General features: G+C 47.1%; 3 protein-coding genes across 5 annotated transcripts in view; 2 read left to right on the top strand and 1 right to left on the bottom strand.

Annotated features, from left to right (window-relative positions):
- Window positions 1–11867, top strand: part of Nrbp1 (nuclear receptor binding protein 1) — a 20206-nt gene extending 8339 nt beyond the window's left edge. Inside the window, exons 5-18 of one of the 2 annotated variants that reach the window (XM_013013701.1) lie at window positions 2445–2534; window positions 2682–2722; window positions 3090–3184; window positions 4641–4724; window positions 4896–4954; window positions 5099–5197; window positions 9777–9909; window positions 10083–10188; window positions 10328–10378; window positions 10472–10607; window positions 10786–10839; window positions 10924–10987; window positions 11182–11237; window positions 11319–11867. In XM_013013701.1, the coding sequence (XP_012869155.1) occupies window positions 2445–2534; window positions 2682–2722; window positions 3090–3184; window positions 4641–4724; window positions 4896–4954; window positions 5099–5197; window positions 9777–9909; window positions 10083–10188; window positions 10328–10378; window positions 10472–10607; window positions 10786–10839; window positions 10924–10987; window positions 11182–11237; window positions 11319–11423 (1173 nt within the window). In that variant the 3' untranslated portion in view covers window positions 11424–11867. Of the gene's footprint in view, window positions 1–2444; window positions 2535–2681; window positions 2723–3089; window positions 3185–4640; window positions 4725–4895; window positions 4955–5098; window positions 5198–9776; window positions 9910–10082; window positions 10189–10327; window positions 10379–10471; window positions 10608–10785; window positions 10840–10923; window positions 10988–11181 lie in introns of both variants that reach the window. The other variant, XM_013013700.1, reaches the window with a different exon arrangement.
- Window positions 11868–12105: 238 nt separating this feature from the next.
- Window positions 12106–13611, top strand: Krtcap3 (keratinocyte associated protein 3). Of its 2 annotated transcripts, XM_013013784.1 has the most exons (7): window positions 12106–12185; window positions 12321–12505; window positions 12578–12637; window positions 12751–12957; window positions 13071–13205; window positions 13304–13416; window positions 13521–13611. In XM_013013784.1, exons 1-6 carry the CDS (start codon window positions 12158–12160, stop codon window positions 13409–13411), a joined length of 723 nt encoding a protein of 240 aa, XP_012869238.1. In that variant the 5' UTR covers window positions 12106–12157; the 3' UTR covers window positions 13412–13416; window positions 13521–13611. The 2 variants fall into 2 exon arrangements, with proteins under 2 accessions (XP_012869238.1, XP_012869237.1); XM_013013783.1 differs by having other exon boundaries at window positions 12321–12637.
- A 130-nt stretch (window positions 13612–13741) lies between these two features.
- Ift172 (intraflagellar transport 172) overlaps window positions 13742–22314 on the bottom strand; it is a 39101-nt gene continuing 30528 nt past the window's right edge. The window contains exons 33-45 of the mRNA XM_013013532.1: window positions 19808–19906; window positions 19526–19635; window positions 19079–19142; window positions 18797–18883; window positions 18442–18558; window positions 17307–17417; window positions 17023–17142; window positions 15485–15580; window positions 15254–15313; window positions 15072–15170; window positions 14675–14828; window positions 14059–14150; window positions 13742–13858 (exon numbers count right to left, since the gene is read on the bottom strand). Coding sequence (XP_012868986.1) covers window positions 13769–13858; window positions 14059–14150; window positions 14675–14828; window positions 15072–15170; window positions 15254–15313; window positions 15485–15580; window positions 17023–17142; window positions 17307–17417; window positions 18442–18558; window positions 18797–18883; window positions 19079–19142; window positions 19526–19635; window positions 19808–19906 — 1299 coding nt within the window. The 3' untranslated portion in view covers window positions 13742–13768. The remainder of the gene's footprint in view (window positions 13859–14058; window positions 14151–14674; window positions 14829–15071; window positions 15171–15253; window positions 15314–15484; window positions 15581–17022; window positions 17143–17306; window positions 17418–18441; window positions 18559–18796; window positions 18884–19078; window positions 19143–19525; window positions 19636–19807; window positions 19907–22314) is intronic.

Genomic DNA, 22314 nt, shown 5'->3' with positions numbered 1-22314 from the left:
TTTTTTTTTTTTTCCCTCTCCGTTGTAGGGCTTGAACTCTGGGTCTGAGCACTGTCCCTCAGCTCTTCAGCTCAAGGCAAGCGCTCTTAATGGTTGAGCCACATCAGCACTTCCAATTTTCTAGTGGTTTATTGGAGATAAAAGTCTCATGGAATTTCCTGTCTGGGCTAGCTTTGAACTGTGATCCTCAGATCTCAGCCTCTTGAGTAGCTAGGAATATAGATGTGAGCCATTGGTGCCCGGCTCTATTAGTTTTAAGTAAAGAAGGTTCCTTGAAATAATGATTTCAGATTGAAAAGATTTAAGCATTAGAGCAGGTAGACTATCATAAGAAGAGGGTAGACTGAAAGGTCCAAATAAAAATAATTTATGGGGCTGGGAAGGTAGCTCAGTAGTAGAGTGCTTGCTTTGCATGTGTGAAGCCTTGGGTTCAATTCCTCAGTACCATATAAGCAGAAAAAGCCCGAAGTGGCACTGTCTCAAGTGGTAGAGCGCTAGCCTTGAGCTGGAGAGCTGAGGGACAGTGCCCAGGCCCAGAGTTCAGGCCCTATGCTGGACAAAAAATAAATAGTAATTCATTAGGGAAGGGTTATGAATAACAGAAGAGAAAGAAGAAAAACTATTGGAAGATTTGAGGATAGAGTGGAGTGAGACATTTGATTGGGATATTCAAATGTAAGATTAGATATATGTAATCTTGTTGATCTTCAAGCCTTTTTCTTTCAAGTGAGAAAGCAGGTTGTCATGGGACATATGTGAAGTAGAAAAGGAGGAAAAATGGTTAGAGAAAGCATGGGAAATTCAGTCACTGTATTGGACAAAGTAAATTTTAATACTAGGTTCCACAGTGGATTAAAGGGAAGGAAAAATTAAATTTCACATAGACTGAAGAAGAGCCAGGTGCTGGTAGCTCACTCCTGTAATCCTAGCTACTCAGGAGGCTGAGATGTGAGGATTTGCAGTTCAAAGACAGCCCTGGCAGAAAAACCTGTGAGACCAGAAAACGAAGTGGCGCTGTGGCTCAAGTGGTGGAGCTCTTGCCTTGAGCTGAAGAGCACAGGGTCAGTGCCCAGGCCTAGAGTTCAAGAAAGATTGAAGAAAGGTTGACAGTGAGTGGGCTAACAGAAAAGGAGGCCAGTTGCTGGTGCCTCATGCTCATAATCCCACCTGTTGAGGAGTCAGAGATCTGAGAATCAATGTTTGAAGTCAGTTTGGGCAGACAAATCCTCAAGCCTTTTTTTTTATAGTAACTTTATTCATAATGACCACAAACTGGAAACAATCCAAATTTCCATCAACATTAGAATGGACAAACTATGGTACAGTAATAAAATGGAATATGACTCAAAAAATGAACTGCTGCTACAATATGAATTATTCTTGTAGACATATACTCAAGACTCTTATTTCCAATTAGTCATCATCAAAATAACAAGTGGTAGAGCACAAGCCATAAGTAAAAGAACTGAATTTGAGGCCCAGAGCTGGAAGCCAGAGGGTAAGCCTCAGTACTGGCACAAAAAATAGAGAAGGAAAAGGGCAAGGGTTAATAATGAGCAATGCAATATAGATGGGGTAAATTTCATCAGAGTACATTTATTATATGCTGTTGTAAATATCACAATGAAGCCTCATTGTACAATTAATTTATACTGATAAAAAGTGAACGTGTATTTGACACTGTTGATGTAGATGCCAGGCTTGTTAGGGCTGCCACATGGGACATGGCCCCAGGAGGTGATGCCGTGCAGCACCCCATTGCAGACCAGCAGGCCCCCCAAGTCTCCCACACAGGTGTCTTTGCCACCCTCCAAGTGCCCTGCACACTGGGAAGGTGGCTCAGTGGTAGAGTGCTTGCCTTGTATGCATGAGGACCTGGGTTCGATCCCTCAGCACCACATAAGCAGAAAAAGCCAGAAGTAGCACTGTGGCTCAAGGGGTAGAGTGCTAGCCTTGAGCTGAAGAGCTGAGGGACAGCGCCCAAGCCCAGAGTTCAGGCCCCATGACCGAACCAAAAAAGAAAAAAAAAAAGAAAAGGATGCTAAGAACAGGAGAGAAAGTTGAAAAAAAAAAACCCACACATGTTTAACAGGCATCTAGTATAAGTGGTAAAAGTGTCTGCCCATCTGGCAAACACAAGGCCCTATGTTCAAAGCACAGTACCACCAAAACGTGTGTGTGTGTGTGTGTCTGTGTGTGTCTGTGTCTGTGTCTGTCTGTCTGTCTGTCTGTCTCATGGGGGTTTGAACTCAGCATCGGCGCTGTCCTTCACCTCTTCAGCTCAAAGCTAGCTCTCTACCACTTGAGCCACAGTGCCACTTCTTGTCAAAACATTTTTTTAAATACCCAAAAAACCAAAAGCAAAAAATCATATGTATACTGTATCACTAGGCAAGAAATCATTTCTACTATAAAGCCTTACAGTAAATGCTTCACTTCCCCAGGTAATTTTTATCACAGAATACATGTCATCTGGAAGTCTGAAGCAATTTCTGAAGAAGACGAAAAAGAACCACAAGACTATGAATGAAAAGGTAAGGAGGAGGGAAGACAAAGTTTTGGGTTTTGGAGGTGCTTAAGGAGACTGTTAATTGTGAAGCTGGTTAGGGATAGATGGGAGCATCTATCGGAGGGTTAAGGGAAGGGGTTACTACTAATCCTTGGACCAAATTCTGTTGTAGGCTTGGAAGCGCTGGTGCACACAAATCCTCTCTGCCCTCAGGTAAGTAGTATCTGATTTGTTTCTTTCCTGTGTATTCCTGATTTAGTTCAAACAGATTGCAGGGGCACTACTCTGCCCATCTATTCTGCCTCCCATTTTCTTTGAGTCATATACTGTCACAATTAGGCCCCCCATGGGTCTTGTAAAGGGCACCTCTTAATGTCCAAACAAAAACAACACTGTCTCCTACTTCTTTCTCTAAGTGCTTATCCAACTATTGAAATTATCAGGCATAATAGAGAGTCACAGTTTGGGGATTATCTTTATGGTGACCAGCAGGAGTCCTGGCCCTTGCTCCTCTTAACCCTTGGGTTCCCCCTGCCCTTAATTTCCCAGTGGCCCCTCTAACAGCCCAGTGCCCCCACAGCTACCTGCACTCCTGTGACCCTCCCATCATCCATGGGAACCTGACCTGTGACACCATCTTCATCCAGCACAACGGACTCATCAAGATTGGCTCTGGTGAGGGGAGGGAGAGGTTCTGGGCATGGGAGCCTCGGGAATTTGGGAACCATGGGGGTAAGAGGAAAGGCATGGTGCAGAACAGAGCAAAATTCTGTGGTATGGACTAGTAACAAGAGACAGGACCTTGCTGGAGGTAATTCATAGGGAGAGGCCAATTAGTGGAGAGGGGGTAGGGTATGTAATCTTGTACTTTTTTGGAGGGAAACTGGGACTGATATAATTTGAAAGGAGATTGGGAAAGGGCAAGAAATGGAAGTGAGGTCTAATTTCAATCCCTGGGGTCAGATCCTCCCAGAGGAGGTCCAGGATGTGCCTGCTGTGAGTGCTTTCATTTGCTGTGTATCTGTGTGCGGTGTACATTTCCGTGTGCTGTGTCTGTGTGATTGTTACCATTTGTCTGGGGCTTGGCTGCTCCATCGCTTACAACTTTTCTCTGTTTTCCTCCCTCCCGCTTACGGGCTGCTCTGTTCCCAACAGTCTTTCATAGGATTTTTGCTAATGGTGAGAGCTTCCTCTGCCCTACTTGGGCTCTGTTTGTGCTCCTGCTCCCTTTGCGGCTGCCCAGTGCATGCAGTCGTGGGAGCAAGGCCTGTTCCCCTACGTCCTGGCTTAATTATACCTGCTTAGCTTCTGCCCTGCCAGCCCTCCACTTGCTTGCCCCTCCATAACCTGCTTGTTTCCTGTGGATTCTGCCTGGCTGGCCACTTAACCTTTTAGATTCATATTCCCCCTCATCATCAGGCTGGCTCCCTAAATCATACTGTGCTCCCATATTCTGTGCCTTGTCATTGTTTATGATCAGAGTGAGTCCAAATTAGGCCTGGTACATTGTCCAGCCCCATAGCAGGCAGCATTGAAGAGTAAGAGAGCAGGGATCTGAAAAGTTTTGGGGGGTTAAAGACAAAGCCAATTCAAGGGCATTGGTTCAGTTCTGAACTTTTCTTGAGTTTTAGTTAGCAAAGTTGTATAAGAAGGAGGCTAACTCCTTGGTTGTTTTCTAATGCTTCTTTACCTTTTCTATCCAAGTTCTTGAAGATGCCCATTTGTCCCAGATTAGGAAAGGCAGCCTGTGTTTTTATGTTAATTTCATAGATGAATGAAATAAATGTTGGCATTTTTTTTTGTGGGATTAGAGATTATTTGTATCTAGGACTTGGGGAAGATGACCAAGTCACAAGTTTTTCCTTTGACCATGTTGTTCCTTGACTAGCTAAAGCTCCCACTGTGTTTGGGTAGTGCAAAGATTTTTTTTTTTAAGTTAGGAGTCTTAGATGAGAAACAATAGGCCTGAGAAAGGAGGAGATGATGTCCAGGTGCGGTCTGTGTTCGGATGGTTTCTGATTGTTGGAAGAATGGAGACTTAAGGAGAAATTTGGCTCTGGGGGCCTCTCACTGGAGTAAGACTATGCTTTGTTGGTGGTGGTCAGATTGTGGGTATCTCCCCTACTCCCAGTGGCTCCTGACACTATCAACAATCATGTGAAGACTTGCCGGGAAGAGCAGAAGAATCTACACTTCTTTGCACCAGAGTATGGAGGTAAGGAAGGCATCTTCTGTGTCCTATCTTTTATGCCCTAGTTTTGTACCTTATAGTCTGAGGTGTAGGCAATGCAACTGTACTAGCACACCTTTGTTTTTTTCTAAAGGCATGTCTGGCATTCCTTATCCTCAACCCTCTGCTTTACCAAGCCCTCTTTGTTTTCCCTAGAAGTTACCAATGTGACAACAGCAGTGGACATCTACTCCTTTGGCATGTGTGCATTGGAGGTGAGGAGAATGGGGGAAGGAGTAAAATTGGAAGATGGAAAGAGGACATGGAGGGAGGCTGAGGAAAGTGCTGGTCTTGAGGTAGTGACTGCAAGAAGGCTGAGGTTCTTAGGCCTTCTTTCTTTGTATTCCTTTTCCCTGTAGATGGCAGTGCTGGAGATTCAGGGCAATGGAGAGTCATCTTATGTGTCACAGGAAGCCATCAGCAGTGCCATCCAGCTACTAGAAGACTCATTACAGAGGGTAAGGGTCTTGGGGATTGCTCCTTTTTTTTTTGGTCCACTGTGGGGCTTGAACTCTGTGCTTAGGCGCTGTCCCTCAGCTCTTCAGCTCAAGGTGAGCGCTCTACCACTTGAGCCACAGTGCCACTTCTGGTTTTCTAGTGGTTTATTGGAGATAAGAGTCTTGAGGACTTTTCCTGCCAGGGCTGGCTTTGAACCACGATCCTCAGATCTCATCCTCCTGAGTAGCTAGGATTACAGGCATAAGCTACCGGCACTCAGCCTTGACTGCTCCTTCTTAACTGACTTTCAAATGCTACCTTCTTTTTCTTTTTCTTTTCCCCTGGTTGTGGAGCCTGAACCGCAGGCCTGGGCGCTGTCCCTCAGCTCTTCAGCTCAAGGCTAGCTCTCTACCATTAGAGCCACAGTGCCACTTCTGGCTCTTTCTGCTTATGTGGTGCTGAGGAATAGAACCCAGGGCCTCATGCATGTGAGGCAAGCACTCTACCACTGAGCCAGCTTCGCAACCTGCTACCTTCTTTTTTGTTGCTGTTGGTACTAAGGTTTCAATTCAGGATCTTGTGCTTGCTCTAGGCAGTTATATACTGCCTCCTTTTTTCTTTTCTTTTTTTTTTTTTTTGCCAGTCCTGGGGCTTGAGCTTGGGGCTTGGGCACTGTCCCTGCGCTCTTCAGCTCAAGGCGAGCACTGTACCACTTGAGCCACAGTGCCACTTCCGGTAGCTAGGATTACAGGCATGAGCCACCAGCACCTGGCTCCCTGAGTTTCTTTTGATCAAGGCTATCATTCTGCTACTTGAGCCATGAACGTCACTTCTGGCTTTTTCTGTTTATGTGGTACTGAGGAATCAAATTCAGGCCTTCATGTAGCACATATGGCCTCTTTAACCAAACCTTAACAGGGTATATGAAGACCAAGAGAACATTCTTTGTTAAATGGCAACTCATTTGTACAGCTACTTAAAGATAATTTAAACAAATAATTCTGATTCCCCTCTCCTTCCCCCCCCCCCAAAAAAAAAGGAAAGAGAACATAAAGCAGAGAAAAAGCCAAAGCTGTAAAATTTCTCTTGGAGGTGCCTAACATGCTTCTGTATATGTACATACAGGTCTAGGGGGGATACAGTGGTGGGTGATACTGAGGTTAACAGTTGTATGCTTTTTTTTGTTTGTTTGTTTGTTTTTTTGTCGGTCGTGGGGCTTGAACTCTGGGCCTGGGCGCTGTCCTTCTGCTCTTCAGCTCAAGGCGAGCGCTCTACCACTTGAGCTACAGCGCCACTTCCGGTTTTCTGGTGGTTTATTGGAGATAGGAGTCTCACGGTCTCTCCTGCCCGGGCTGGCTTTGAACCTCGATCCTCAGATCTCAGCCTCCTGAGTAGCTAGGAGTACAGGCGTGAGCCACCAGTGCCCGGTTTAACAGTTGTATGTTAATTGAAGTGTATCTACATGGAGGTTAACTGATGGTAACTGCAGGCAATTGCTATATGTTCTTAGACAACCATCTTGACATTTTAAAGCAAATCTATTTATTTTTGCCAGTACTTAGGCTTGAATTCCTGGTGCTCTACCATTCGATCCTCTACTTCTGATTTTTGGTGGTTAATTAGAGATAAGAATCTCAGATTTGTGTTTCTGGGCTGGCTTTGAACTAGGATCCTCAAATTTTAGCTTTCTGAGTAGCTAGGATTACAAAAATGAGACATCAATGCTTGGCAGCATATCAGTTTAAATTAGTTATATTAGTCATTTGGTATTTCTTTTTCTTTTTGGTTGGTCATGGGGCTTGAGCTGGGCCTGAGTGCTGTCCTTGAGCTAAATGTAGCTATTTAGCTCAAGGCAAGCACTCTACCACTTGAGCCACAGCACCACTTCTGGTTTTCTGGTGGTTAATTGGAGGTGAGAGTTTCACAGACTTTCCTGCCTGGGCTGGCTTTGAACCGTGATCCTCAGATCTCAGCCTCTTGAGTAGCTAGGGGATTACAGGCGTGAGCCACTGGCGCCTGGCTCATTTGGTATTTCTATTAGCTTTTTTTTTTTTTCCCTCTCCGTTGTAGGGCTTGAACTCTGGGTCTGAGCACTGTCCCTCAGCTCTTCAGCTCAAGGCAAGCGCTCTTAATGGTTGAGCCACATCAGCACTTCCAATTTTCTAGTGGTTTATTGGAGATAAAAGTCTCATGGAATTTCCTGTCTGGGCTAGCTTTGAACTGTGATCCTCAGATCTCAGCCTCTTGAGTAGCTAGGAATATAGATGTGAGCCATTGGTGCCCGGCTCTATTAGTTTTAAGTAAAGAAGGTTCCTTGAAATAATGATTTCAGATTGAAAAGATTTAAGCATTAGAGCAGGTAGACTATCATAAGAAGAGGGTAGACTGAAAGGTCCAAATAAAAATAATTTATGGGGCTGGGAAGGTAGCTCAGTAGTAGAGTGCTTGCTTTGCATGTGTGAAGCCTTGGGTTCAATTCCTCAGTACCATATAAGCAGAAAAAGCCCGAAGTGGCACTGTCTCAAGTGGTAGAGCGCTAGCCTTGAGCTGGAGAGCTGAGGGACAGTGCCCAGGCCCAGAGTTCAGGCCCTATGCTGGACAAAAAATAAATAGTAATTCATTAGGGAAGGGTTATGAATAACAGAAGAGAAAGAAGAAAAACTATTGGAAGATTTGAGGATAGAGTGGAGTGAGACATTTGATTGGGATATTCAAATGTAAGATTAGATATATGTAATCTTGTTGATCTTCAAGCCTTTTTCTTTCAAGTGAGAAAGCAGGTTGTCATGGGACATATGTGAAGTAGAAAAGGAGGAAAAATGGTTAGAGAAAGCATGGGAAATTCAGTCACTGTATTGGACAAAGTAAATTTTAATACTAGGTTCCACAGTGGATTAAAGGGAAGGAAAAATTAAATTTCACATAGACTGAAGAAGAGCCAGGTGCTGGTAGCTCACTCCTGTAATCCTAGCTACTCAGGAGGCTGAGATGTGAGGATTTGCAGTTCAAAGACAGCCCTGGCAGAAAAACCTGTGAGACCAGAAAACGAAGTGGCGCTGTGGCTCAAGTGGTGGAGCTCTTGCCTTGAGCTGAAGAGCACAGGGTCAGTGCCCAGGCCTAGAGTTCAAGAAAGATTGAAGAAAGGTTGACAGTGAGTGGGCTAACAGAAAAGGAGGCCAGTTGCTGGTGCCTCATGCTCATAATCCCACCTGTTGAGGAGTCAGAGATCTGAGAATCAATGTTTGAAGTCAGTTTGGGCAGACAAATCCTCAAGCCTTTTTTTTTATAGTAACTTTATTCATAATGACCACAAACTGGAAACAATCCAAATTTCCATCAACATTAGAATGGACAAACTATGGTACAGTAATAAAATGGAATATGACTCAAAAAATGAACTGCTGCTACAATATGAATTATTCTTGTAGACATATACTCAAGACTCTTATTTCCAATTAGTCATCATCAAAATAACAAGTGGTAGAGCACAAGCCATAAGTAAAAGAACTGAATTTGAGGCCCAGAGCTGGAAGCCAGAGGGTAAGCCTCAGTACTGGCACAAAAAATAGAGAAGGAAAAGGGCAAGGGTTAATAATGAGCAATGCAATATAGATGGGGTAAATTTCATCAGAGTACATTTATTATATGCTGTTGTAAATATCACAATGAAGCCTCATTGTACAATTAATTTATACTGATAAAAAGTGAACGTGTATTTGACACTGTTGATGTAGATGCCAGGCTTGTTAGGGCTGCCACATGGGACATGGCCCCAGGAGGTGATGCCGTGCAGCACCCCATTGCAGACCAGCAGGCCCCCCAAGTCTCCCACACAGGTGTCTTTGCCACCCTCCAAGTGCCCTGCACACTGGGAAGGTGGCTCAGTGGTAGAGTGCTTGCCTTGTATGCATGAGGACCTGGGTTCGATCCCTCAGCACCACATAAGCAGAAAAAGCCAGAAGTAGCACTGTGGCTCAAGGGGTAGAGTGCTAGCCTTGAGCTGAAGAGCTGAGGGACAGCGCCCAGGCCCAGAGTTAAGGCCCCACAACCGACAAAATAACAACAACAAAAAGTGGGACAAGGTGATTCACTCCTCTAATCCTAGGTACTTGGGAGGCTGAGGGGAAGGAGTAGGGAGAGGAATTGCCCAGGCTACCCTGGGCAAAACATTCCTGAGTGCTTGTCAACCAATGCTTGGTGGTGCATAGCTGCTATCCCAGTAGGAAATGTAAAGTAGCAGGATTGTAGTGTAGGCATAGGCACAGGTGCGGCCTGGGCAAAAAGGAAGATCCTAGAAAATCAGCAGTTTCAAAAAGGACTGGAGGCTTGGCGGTAGAACACTGAATAATAAGCCTGAGTCTGTGAGTTCAAACCACAGTACCAGAAAGAACAACAAACAAGAGAGAAAGGCTGTGATTAGAAAATAAAATATTAAAGTTAAATAACAAATGCCAATTTTCAAATCCCAGTATATTTCCTCAGCAACTGCTGAGTTCCTAGTGTACAAATAAATCTTTGTGCTAGTGATGAAATGAAAGCTGGAAATGAGCACAGTGTAGGGTTTCTAGATATCTGCTCTAGTTTATTGTTCTCTTCTAGGAGTTCATTCAGAAGTGCCTGCAGCCTGAGCCTGCTCAAAGACCAACAGCCAGAGAACTTCTCTTCCACCCAGCACTGTTTGAAGTACCCTCACTCAAACTCCTTGCTGCCCACTGCATTGTGGGGCACCAGCGTGAGTCTCCTTTACCATTTTAGGGATTTTTTTCCAACCAAGGGCCTTCTAAATATCACTAGTGAATGTGTTCTCTTTTTTATTTCCAAAAGGATATTCTACCTCTGTCACTCCTTGTGTTTTATGACACTAATCTCTGACTCTATAATATGCTATCCCATCCTGTCCCCCAGACATGATTCCAGAGAATGCTTTGGAGGAGATCACCAAAAACATGGACACCAGTGCTGTGCTGGCAGAAATCCCTGCAGGACCAGGAAGAGAGCCAATTCAGACTTTGTGAGTAACTGACTGACAGCGTCTGAAAAAGGAAAAGTGTTCACTAACCACCTTGAGGCTTTATCAATTCTTATGCTTTGGGAAAGGATAAATCTGCCATTTGCTTGTTCCCTTACCTTCCATTATCTTTCTTTTCTAGGTACTCTCAGTCACCAGCTTTGGAATTAGACAAATTCCTGGAAGATGTCAGGTGAGGGAAGGATGAGAAAGGCATGGGAGGAAGCAGGGGCAGTGGTCCTGAGTCATTTGCAAGCCCATATGACCTGTTTTCATCTCCCTCCAGGAATGGAATCTACCCTCTGACAGCCTTTGGGCTGCCTCGGCCTCAGCAACCACAGCAGGAGGAGGTGACATCACCTGTTGTGCCCCCTTCTGTCAAGACTCCAACACCTGAGCCAGCTGAGGTGGAGACTCGCAAGGTGGGACTGTGTGGGGGTGTGTCCACATTCATAGGAGGGGGGATAGGAGGAGTTTTGTACTGTACAGAATGCATTTCTAGCACCTGGCACCATGCCTTATAGGCTAAAAAGACTTCCAGGGGTTGGTCATTTTTACTGACTGGTTTGTACGCTAGTGACTCTCTCTGCTCTGTCCTAGGTGGTGCTGATGCAGTGCAACATTGAGTCAGTGGAGGAGGGAGTCAAACACCACGTAAGGCTCTGGGCCAGGGCTTGCACCTGTCTGGTGCTCAGAGCATGGGGAAGGGTATCCTCATTTTCCTGTCCTCTTTTCTAGCTGACGCTTCTGCTAAAGCTGGAGGACAAACTGAACCGGCACTTGAGCTGTGACCTGATGCCAAGTAAGTCTCTCCTTTCCCTTAGAGGATCTGTGAACCTTACCTTCTAGGGACACAAGATTGGGGACAGTGACAAGTAACACACTGACTCACATGTAATGACTATCTTCCCCCTCAAATGGGTGGCTGGGGTGATTCGAAGGGCTCTGTGTCTCTTCTCTCACTCTGAACTTACCTCTCTTCTGTTTCTGTGTCAGATGAGAACATACCTGAGTTGGCAGCCGAGCTGGTGCAGCTGGGTTTCATTAGTGAGGTGGGTTCCTGCTATCCTGCGCCTGGATGGCCCCCTGCCTTCTCTTCCCTCAACCCCATCTCACTGAGCTTCTCTCTTCAGGCTGACCAGAGCCGGCTGACCTCCCTGCTTGAGGAGACCCTGAACAAGTTCAATTTTGCCAGGAACAGCACTCTCAACTCAGCCGCTGTCACCGTCTCCTCTTAGAGCTCACTCGGGCCAGGCCCCCATCTGCACTGTGGCTGTCCCTGGACGTGCTGCAGCCCTCCTGTCCCCCCTTCCCCCCAGTCAGTATTACCCTGTGAAGCCCCTTCTCTCCTTTATTAATCAGGAGGGCTCTGGGGCTCCCTGGTTTTGAGCATCATCCTATCCCTTCCCCTCTCTTCCTCCCCTCTGCACTTTGTTTACTTGTTTTGCACAGACGTGGGCCTGGGCCTTCTCAGCAGCCGCCTTGTAGCTGGTTGCTAGTAGCTGACCTGCCGGCTCCCGCCCAGCCTGTGTGCACAGGAGGCCCGCGGGCACTGGGGAGCTGTTCTACGATCCCGCTGGGGTGGACGGGCGGGAGAGAGGTGGTGCTGCAGTGGTGGCCCTGGGGGGGGCCATTCGATTCGCCTCAGTTGCTGCTGTAATAAATTCTACTTTTTGCTAAAATGGTTGTGTGCTTGCGCCTTTCCGCATTGGTGCCCACAGGTGGTGCAGCCAGCCCAGGCCCGCGGGGCGGAGCCCTGCGTGGCTGGCGGGAGGGCGGGGCGCAGGTGGAGCGGGCTGCGGCTGGCCGCCGGGCGGTAGGTGTAGTTGTAGCGGAAGCGGCGCCGCGCCGGGCTCGGCGAGCCCCAGGCGGATGGCTGGGCGGGGCCGAGCTCCAAGGCTGGGGGCGGAGCCGGGCCCAGGTAGAGCTGCCCGGCGGTGCCAGCCAGGAGCCGCGCGGCCAGGCCCGCGGGATGAGGTGCTGCCGCCTCTGCGTCTTTGGTAACTTCCGCCGCTTTGCTCTAGGGCCCTGACCCCCCTCAGCCCGGCCAAACGCCGCAACTGGCCCTGCTCCGCGGCCGCTCGCCCTCGGGTCAGCCGCCCCGGCTCAGGTCCGCCCTTCCCCCTACGTTACAGACGCCGCCCGAGGGCCTCGGCGGCTCATGCGCGTGGGCCTCGCGCTGATCCTGGTGGGCCACGTGAACCTCCTGCTGGGAGCTGTGCTGCACGGTACAGTCCTGCGGCACGTGGCCAATCCCCGCGGCGCCGTCACGCCGGAGTACACCACCGCCAATGTCATCTCCGTGGGCTCGGGGCTGCTGGTGAGACTGCGGGCTGGCTGGGGGGCGGAGCTGCCAGGAGCCAGCGGGCCAAAGGTGTGGTGTCTTCCGCAGAGCGTTTCCCTTGGTCTTGTGGCCCTTTTGGCATCCAGGAACCTTCTTCGCCCAGGACTGGTGAGAGGGGCAAGGGGAGCGGGAGCTTCAAATAGAGAACGTGAGATGTCTTGTCACTGCGAAACTAAGCCAGGCCCAGGCTGCTCATTCACCCTGGTCCTCTGCCCTGCCAGCACTGGGCCCTGTTGGTACTGGCTTTGGTGAACCTCCTCCTGTCGGCTGCCTGCTCCATGGGCCTCCTCCTAGCTGTGTCACTCACTGTGGCCAATGGTGGCCGCCGTCTTATTGCTGACTGCCATCCAGGACTGCTGGATCCTTCCATACCGCTGGATCAGGGATCTGGGCACACCAACTGCTTCTTTGACCCCACAAGAATCTATGTGAGCATATTCCTTCTGGCTGCCCACAAAACTGTGACCCTGCTCTTTTAACTTCCTCCGTTTGCAAGTGTTGCCCTATTCCCTCCTAGCCCAATCCTTCCCTTTACTTTTAGGATACAGCCTTGGCTCTCTGGATCCCTTCTCTGTTCATGTCTGCAGCCGAGGCTGCTCTGTCTGGTTACTGCTGTGTGGCTGCACTCACCCTTCGTGGAGTTGGGCCCTGCAGGAAGGAAGGGTTTCAGGAACAGGTAAGGAAGAGAAACAGGAAGGGTTCATCCCACAGACTGCTAAAAAGGAGCTGATACGTCATTGGACATCAGGGAACTGACTGCACCTTTTTCTGCAGCTGGAGGAACTGACAGAACTTGAATCTCCTAAATGTAAAAGGCAGGAAAATGTGCAACTCTTGGATCAATATCAAGAACTCCAGGCATCAGAGAAAACCTGGGTGTAGGACAGGTAAAGGGCCCTGAGGATGGGGCATGGGGAAGTGTTCTTGCAATGCAGCTAAGTCTTTGCTATGCTGCTTTGCCCTCTGACCTGGTTGGTTCTTCCTTTATCAGGCAGGTGCCAATCTGAGGCCCAGTCCACATGTATTTCCCACTAAACAAGGAGCTCTTGAGCAGCCCAGGATGATATAAATAACTGTAATAAAAAAACTTATCTTTTCTTCTACTCGGTTATGATTTCTTTGAAGGAAAGGGTATGTTGCTGTTTCCAACACACAGTGATCAAAAGACCATGATCAAAGAATATAGTGGTCTCAATTACTTACTCAATTACTTTTAATGAAAGAGGCCCAGACTCTTCCTCACTGAAAGGAAAAGCTAGTGCTGGGGAGCCCTCCACACCACTGACTGATGAATTTCAGCACATCCTGGCATACTGGGCTGTGGGAGGTCTGTGAACAAAGGGGAGAAACAGGAGAGGAACTCATTAAAGTTGGTGTGGAGGCACCAGCTCCATTTTGGTGCAGGGGGAGCAGGTTAGCATCTGCATCTGCCTTCTGGACCATCTCTCCCGACATTCTAGTGAGACTCCGCTCATACCCCTCCCCCCCAGAGCTGTGCGCTCTGCCCTCATCAAGTCACTGTCTCTAACCTTGATGGCCATGAGAAACTTATTCCAGTTGTCCTTGTTAGCAGCCTTCCCTGGCCGCTTAAATTCAATTTTATTCCTCAGGATGGGGTAACCTGTGGAAAAAGAAAAGAAAAAAGGTAAATTAGAATTTGGAAGAAACTGAGGAGGGAAGTGAAGAGCAGGCAGAGTAGAGTGAGATGATTCTGTCTTGTTCACTTGTTATTAAAGTAAAATAAAGTGTTTTTTGTTGTTTGCTTTTTGTTTTGCCAGACCTAAGGCTTGAACTTAGCCTGGCTGGCGCTGGCCCTCAGCTCTTTAGCTCAAGGCTAGCTTGATCCACAGCTCCAGCTCTAGCTTTTGGTTAATTACAGATAAGAGTCTCTTGGGCTTTCGTGCCTGAGCCTGGCTAATATCTGTGAATCAGATCCTCTGTGTAGTAGGATCACAGGCATGAGTCAGTGGTGCCTAGCCTGTTGTCTTTCATGAGGCAGAGCTTCACTGCATAGTCTAGGCTGCCCTCAAACTTAGCCCTCTGCTTTAGCCTCCCAAGTTTCAGGATTACTGGCTGCTGAAACAGTTTGTGGATCCTGCTGCTTTCCCTTCTATCCACCTGTGGGGTGCTGTGGGGCTCTGGTACCTGTAATGAGGCAGGGCAGTGCCCGGACTCCAGTGCTCGCTGCCACTAGGGAAGCCTCATAAGCCCCACGTTCATCCCGAGGTAGAACTTGCTCCAGACGCTGGTCCATTGACACCGTGAGCACCCAGTCTCGAACCTCTTCTCTCTGGGCCTCCTGAGAAAGATAGAGGGAGCAACAGCTTCAAGCAGGGCAGCAGAAGGCAGCAGGATTGCTAAGCCTTCATTCTAGAATACAGCTTTCAGATATAAATGATCCTCCTTATGCTGAGGAACACAATCACCAACCTCTGTTTTTCCTGAGGGAATAGTGAGGACTGAGGTCATTGTAAAGATGGTAGCCCAAAGCCATCCTTCCTTCTCAACACGCTCCCACAGGGGAGGGCTTCTTATTCCTTACCGGTATGTGCTGCTTAGCTGGGAGTGGCACCTCAAAGGGAATGTCTGTGTCCTGAAAATCTGAGTGGTCAAGGGCATCCAGAGTCCCTTCTTCAATTGCCTGTGGCAGAATGGACAACAGTGAGACAGGAATGGCTTGTAACAAGCAAACTCCCAACTTCTGGGCCCAACTTCCCAACTCACATCAGTCAAATCCAAAAAGCGGTTGAGGAAGATGAAGGCCATGTTCTCCCAGCCAACTGCCTACAGCAGAGCAAAGGTACAGGTGAGCAAACTGAGCTTGGATGCAGAGAGAATATTCCAGGCTTATGTCCTCTAACATCAGCTCCAAACTCAACTTTGCTCTTGAGATTCTTCATCTTCCCATTTGTGATCCCTTATCTCTTTAGCCCCACCCTGCCGTGCCCAGCTCACCTTGGCAGCAGTGCCTGCTTCATAGAAGGCCTTGTCTGCAGGTAGTAGTTGGGTGTGGCGCAAGAGTGAAATAGAAAGCCTGGCAGCCACAGTTTGCTGTGGATCAAAGGCAAAGCTTTATGATTCTGGTACTATAGTGACTAATGGTTCTGTAACTAAGCGACAGAACTAGAAAACCAATACTAAGGCTGGGAAGGTGGCTCAGTGGTAGAATGCTTGCCTTGCATGCGTAAGGCCCTGGGTTTGATTCCTCAGCACCACATAAACAGAAAAAGCTGGAAGTGGCGCTGTGGCTCAAGTGGTAGAGTGCTAGCCTTGAGCCACAGAAGCTCAGGACAATGCCCAGGCCCAGAGTTCAAGCCCCACGACCGACAAAAAACAAAAAACCACCCAATACTAAACTGCTCTGGATCTTAGGCTGTTCTAGATCTTAGTTTTGATCATCAGCACAATATACCTAGAACTAGATAATTTCTAAGGTTCCTTCTACTTCTAGAATTCTTACTATGCAAGTATATAAAATGAGTACACAGTTAATTATCTCAAGTCACAAGCATGTGTACATTATAGGAGGTTAATAAGAAATCATTGAGCCAGGCGCCAGTTACTCCTGTAATCCTAGCTACTGAGGAGGCTGAGATCTGAGGGTCACAGTTCAAAGCCAGCCCAGGCAGAAAAATCCATGAGGCTCTTATCTCCAATTAACCACTAGAAAAACGGAAGTGATGCTGTGGCTCAAGCAGTAGGTTGCTCACCTTGAGCTGAAGAGCACAGGGATGGTGCCCAAGCCCAGAGTTCAAGCCCCATGACCAACAACAACAACAAAAAAGGAAAAAGAAAAATCATGGGACTTAAATGTTTAAATATCACAAGGCTGGGCTATATAGTTCAATGACAAAGTGCCTGCCTGGTATATGTAGGATCCTATGTTCAGTTCCCAGCACTGCCAAAAATAAATAGAAAAGAATGTGAGGCTGGAGCTGAATGGCCACAGAGCTCTTAAGATGGTGAAAACAGTCGAGGAAGCCAATCTATTGCTGGGCAATGTTGGTTCACAAATGTAATCCTATTCAAGAGGATCACAGCCCAGACAGCCCAGACAGGAAAGTCCTTGAGACTCTTATCTCCAATTAACCAGCAAAAATACAGAAATGGCTCAAGTGAGAGAGTGCTGGTCTTGAGCAAAAAAGCTAAGGGACAATGTCCAGGCCATGCATTCAAGCCCCAGTACTGCATAAAAACAAAATGATCAACAAAAAGCCAGGATGAAAGAGTGACTCAAGTGGTAGAGTGCCAATTAATCAAGCCAAGTAAGTACACGGCCCTGAGTTCCAACACCTCCCTCTCCCTCCAAAAAAATCCATCTAAACAAGAATTAAAGACTGATTTAGATGGAGGAGAAGCTGAAAGAGAAGTATGGAGGTCCAAGAGCCTAAGCTTGAGAATCTGAAACTTGGATCCATTCAACTTCATAGGTGTGAAGCTGATTACTTATGACGGTGTTCTCTGCATCTCATTTCCCCTGCACTATGTCTCACCAGCTGATGGATGCTCTGGGCTGCAGAGCGTGTGGCATAGTAATGAGCAATCAGCAGCATTGTCTCAAACTCTTCATGGGCTACAGAGTTGGCTTCACTGGATTTTACCAGGTTTTCACACTAGAGAAAGAAGAAAACACAGCCGGGCTCAAGGGTGGTTACTGATGGCTGCCTGAACAGAGGAAGGTCGAATACATTTGAGGGTAAATGTTTATGTGCATGAAAGAAGAGATTGGGACAGGGAAAGGAGTCTTTTTAAGCTGCTGTTGACTCAACTTCCTCACCAAGTTGAAGAGAACATCTCGAAGATCAGCCCAGCTATGGTAGGCCTCGGCATTGTTGGTCCCAGGAGAGCTGACCATGTCAGTGAAGATCCTTTTATAAATGTTGAAGTTCTATGGGTACAGGGAGAAGAGGATCTGAGTGAGAAGCTCAACCAGAAGAGAAAGTGAGAAGAAAGAAACAGGTTGTGTATATGTGTGTATATATGTGTGTGTGCAGAAGATGGGGCAGTAATGGAGACAAAGTGCTAATTAATCTTAGAGAAGAGGAGGAAAGAAGAGGAACTTTATTTTATTTTTGTCGGTTGTGGGGCTTGAACTCTGGGCCTAGGCGCTGTGCCTCAGCTCTTCAGCTCAAGCCAAACGCTCTACCACTTGAGCTACAGTGCCACTTCTGGTTTTCTGAGTGGTTTATTGGAGATAAGAGTTTCCTGGACTTTCCTGCCTGGGATGGCTTTGAACTGCGATCCTCAGATCTCAGCCTCCTGAGGAGCTAGGATTACAGGTGTGAGCCACTGGTGCCCGGCTATGAGGAACTCTTATTATCAGCTGGTGTTTTGTGAGTGTGGGCAATATACAACTGTGAATGCAGTGTTAATGGGGTAATATGCAGAGCATTATGATTTTCCAATAAGACAGCAGTGTTTATTTTCTGGAAAAAAATAGTAAGGGCACTCAGAGGTGTGCAGACTTTCTCCTGGAAAGTTAGGTCCCTGTGTATCGGCTAAGTAGCCACAGCATTTCTGGAAAGGCTGGGTGGGATGCTGGGCATGATGTTCTAAGGATAGAATCCTTTGCCAAGCGGGGCACTGGTGGCTCATGCCTGTAATCCTAGCTACTCAGGAGGCTGAGATCTGAGGATCGCGGTTCAAAGCCAGCCCGGGCAGGAGAGACCGTGAGACTCCTATCTCCAATAAACCACCAGAAAACCGGAGGTGGCGCTGTAGCTCAAGTGGTAGAGCGCTCGCCTTGAGCTGAAGAGCTGAGGGACAGCGCCCAGGCCCAGAGTTCAAGCCCCACGGCCGACAAAAAAAAAAAAAAAAAAAAGAATCCTTTGCCAAAATAGTCCTTCAAGGGATAGTGGCTCTAGAAGAGGCAGGAGGGTGGAAACATTCACCCTCAAGGAGAAGGTCTGTACCTGTGGATTGGCAGGGGCTCCATGCTGCACATAGAGGGCCAGTGCCTGGGCATAGCCACCTTCCCGGATCAGATGAGTCGCATACAAAGCCACATACTTGTGCAGAATCTTGTAATTCTGTTTCAGAGGTGGAGGAAAAGTGGGGGAGAATTTGTGATCAGTAAAACTAGGCAGTGAGGGTAGGGTAGTGAGTCCAGGCATTTGTTGAGGAGGCAATGGATATGTACAGTGCTGGTACAAATTTCAGAGCATAGACTGCATTCTCTGACAGAGTAGGGATTGCTGGGAATTGGGCTTTGGTTAGGTTTAAGAGAGGCATATCTGAAGACAGGGAGTAGAAAGGAGAGAGAAGTACCTGCTTGGTAGCTGTTTCAATGCACTTGTCCCACTGACCCTGCTCCACATACAGGTCCAAAGCAGCTACCACATCCACACCCACCAACTGTGGAGCAAAGGAAAGACAGCTCAGGAGAGAGGTGACTCGGGGAAGAAGGAGACCATTGCTAGTGCCTCTTCCTGCACATAGCTTTTACTCTTATTATATTTGTGGGCTGGGAGTCAGACCCAAAGCTTCACAAGTTCTCTACTATATTACTTGGTTATAGCCCTTGCTTCAAATTAACTCTGCAAGTCTCACCGAGTCCACTTTGCCCTGGTTCTTGAGAAACTCCTTATAATTCTGGTCAACATAGTCTTCATACCTGTGAAGATATAGAGATCTCTAACTTCGTGGTCCCGGGATGCCATGCCCTCCCATAAAGATGTCCTCCCAGCCAGGTGCCGGTGGCTCAGGCCTGTAATCCCAGCTCCTCAGGAGGTTGAGATCTGAGGATCATGGTTCAAAGCCAGCCCTGATAGGAAAGTCTATGAGACTCTTATCTCCAATAAACCACTAGAAAACCAGAAGTGGCGCTGTGATTCAAGCGGTAGAGCGCTCACCTTGAGCTAAAGAGCGCAGGGACAGCGCCTAAGCCGAGTTCAAACTCCGAGACCAACCAAAAAAAAAAAAAAAAAAGACATCCTCCCAGTCTTTGCAAAAGGAAGTAAAGGAGAATTTCCCAGTGAGAAGGGGTCATAAGTTTACCGGGGATCTAACTCCTTAGCCACTCGCTTGGCCTTGTTCCACTCCTCACCCTCAATGAAAGCATCGATTGCTTCCTTTACAAGGTTCTGGTTCAGATAAAGCTCTGCAGCCTGCATAGTGAGATATCAACATGTAAACTCCTTGGTCTTCCCTTGGCAAACTCTCCTGTTTGCCCACAACATTGTCATACCTGCCACAAGGCCCACCCTTACATATCTGAGTGTGATGTCACCATTCCACCCGTGTCTGTGGGATCCTTTCTTTTCCCAGCACCTTACTTACTACATTGTGCTTTCCAATTCCAATGAGCTGGGGTCCTACAGCTCGAACAACGTCCAGACTGCGCTGGGGAGGCAGAAACTTGATGGAGAGTTCAGCTGCCTGAGTAGTTTGGTGAGCAGATGGGAATGGGCAGGAGAAACAAACACTGCTGGAACTCCTCAGTCAGACCCATTTCATGTGTCCCCACCCTTCCAGAGGCCAGTTTCCTCACAGACTCCTTCACCTTCCACCCTCCCAGTCTAAGCCTGGTAGATGGTCCATCAGAGTTTTTAGTTGGCTATCAGTGGGCCTCTCTGTCCTCCTCAGCTCACTGTGACGCTTTAAGACACTTTCTTTGCTGTCTAATGTCACTGCATTTGGTTCAGCCATCTCTGACAAACTGGTTTCTCAAGTTCTTTGTAACAAATAAAATCTTAAGCTGGGTGCCAGTGGCTCACACCTGTAATCCTAGCTAATTAGGAGACTGAGCTCTGAGGATCATGGTTCAAAAGCCAGCCTGGGCAGGAAAGTCCATGAGACTCTTATCTCCAATTAACCACCAGAAACCAGAAGTGGTGCTGTGGTTCAAGTGGTAGAACATTCAGCTTGAGCTGAAGAGCTGAGGAACAGCACCCAGGCCCAACGTTCAAGCCCCACGACTGACAAAAAACAAAACAAAAAATAAAATCTTGGTATCATAGTACACAGAAAGAGGAGTCCAGGGAATTCTGGACTAAATTTCAATTTCTTTACACACACACACACACACACACACACGAATCACACACACACACACACACACACGAATCACACACACACACACGAATCACACACACACACACACACACACACACACACACACGAATGACAAATACCTCAATGTTAAGCTTAATGAATATAGGTTGAAAGAATATTTTAGATATATTAGGTTAAATAAAAAATTAAATTCTCACTTTTGAAATTATTTTTTGTTGTTTTTGGTTGTGGGGCTTGAACTCAGGGCCTAGGATCTGTCCCTTGGCTCTTTTTGCTCAAGGCTAGTGCTCTACACTGGAGCCAGAGTGTGACTTACAGCTTTCTGGTGCTAACTTGGAGATGAGTCTCATGGACTTTCCTGCCTGGGCTGTCTTTGAACCACAATCCTCAATCTCAGCTTCCTGAGTAACTAGGACTAAGGCATGAGCCATCAGCACCCAGCTTGTCCTCAAATTCACTATGTAGCCCAGGCTAGACTTGAGCTCTTGATTTTTTCAGGGCCTAGGCACTGTCACTGAGCTGTTTTCCTCAAGTCTAGCACTCTACCACTTGAGAGTCACAGTGCCACTTCCAGCATTTTCTGTGATACAGGGCTTCATGCATGCTAGGCAAGCACTCTACCACTAAGCCACATTCCCAGACCCGTTCCAATTTCTTCAATGAGATTTCAGCAACCTAAGGGACATCTTACAGGGATATAATCATACCAACATTTAATTTAGAAGGCCAGTCATTCTCACCCCTTCAAGACTCTCAATACCAAATTTCATTGTAGCTGAGGTACTTCATTTAAATTACACAGGCATCTCTATTTGCAAAGATATTAAAATGTAACTATGTATGTGATGGTAATTTTGTATGTCACTTTGACTTGGACACATGATACACAGATATTTGCTCAAATACTACTTCAGGTATTTCTGTGACAATGTTTTTAGATGAACTTAACATTGCACAGAAAGCTGTACAATGCTAATAGTAATATGGATAGGCTTCATCTAATCAGAGATGTGACCAGAACAAAAAAGCTGGCTTTGCCCAAAGTAACAGAATTCTTCCTGCCTGAATGCCTTTGAACTGGGACATTTGTTTTTTCCTGTCTTCAGACTGGAGCTGAAACACTGAAATTTCCTCGGTCTTGAGCATGTGGCCTTCAAATAGGAACTGTACCAACAGCTCTCTTGGGGCTCCCATGTGCCAATCACCCTGCAGATCTTGGAACTTGGCCACTTCTGTAATTGTGTAAACCAATCAGTTATTACACACACATGTGTGGGTATTCATTCATATTCTCTCAGTTCTTTTTACCTGACTAATACTATTTGTTTGAGTGAAACATACTGGCCTGTCTTCATCTGGCTTCTTATCAGGAGCTCTTGAGGAGGAGGAGGAGCCCATGCTCTTGCCATGGCTTCCATCTGGCCATTGGTTTAGAGCTGTCCTAGCTCTAAGACCTCCTTCCTCCCTCACCGAGCCTTACAGATCCCCTCCAGTTCCAAGAGATCCTCCCCCTTTTTGAACTCACTTTAGTCTTTACTTAGATACAATATTAATTAATTGAGTTGTTTACTGTTATTCTAGCTTCCCCTAACTTCTGGTTGTTACCATCTTACATCCCCCCACGCCTTTATATAAAGAAAAATTTGTAGGTCCTGGGGCTTAAATTCAGGGCCTGAGCACTGTCCCTGAGCTCTTGTGTTCAAGGCAAGTGCTCTTCCACTTTGAGCCACAGCACCATTTCTGGCTTTTTGGTAGTTAAATGGAGATGTGGA

This window comes from Dipodomys ordii, unplaced genomic scaffold, assembly GCF_000151885.1.
Source record: "Dipodomys ordii isolate 6190 unplaced genomic scaffold, Dord_2.0 Scaffold20, whole genome shotgun sequence".
NCBI lineage: Eukaryota > Metazoa > Chordata > Mammalia > Rodentia > Heteromyidae > Dipodomys > Dipodomys ordii.
This window is presented reverse-complemented; position numbering and strand designations above follow the sequence as displayed.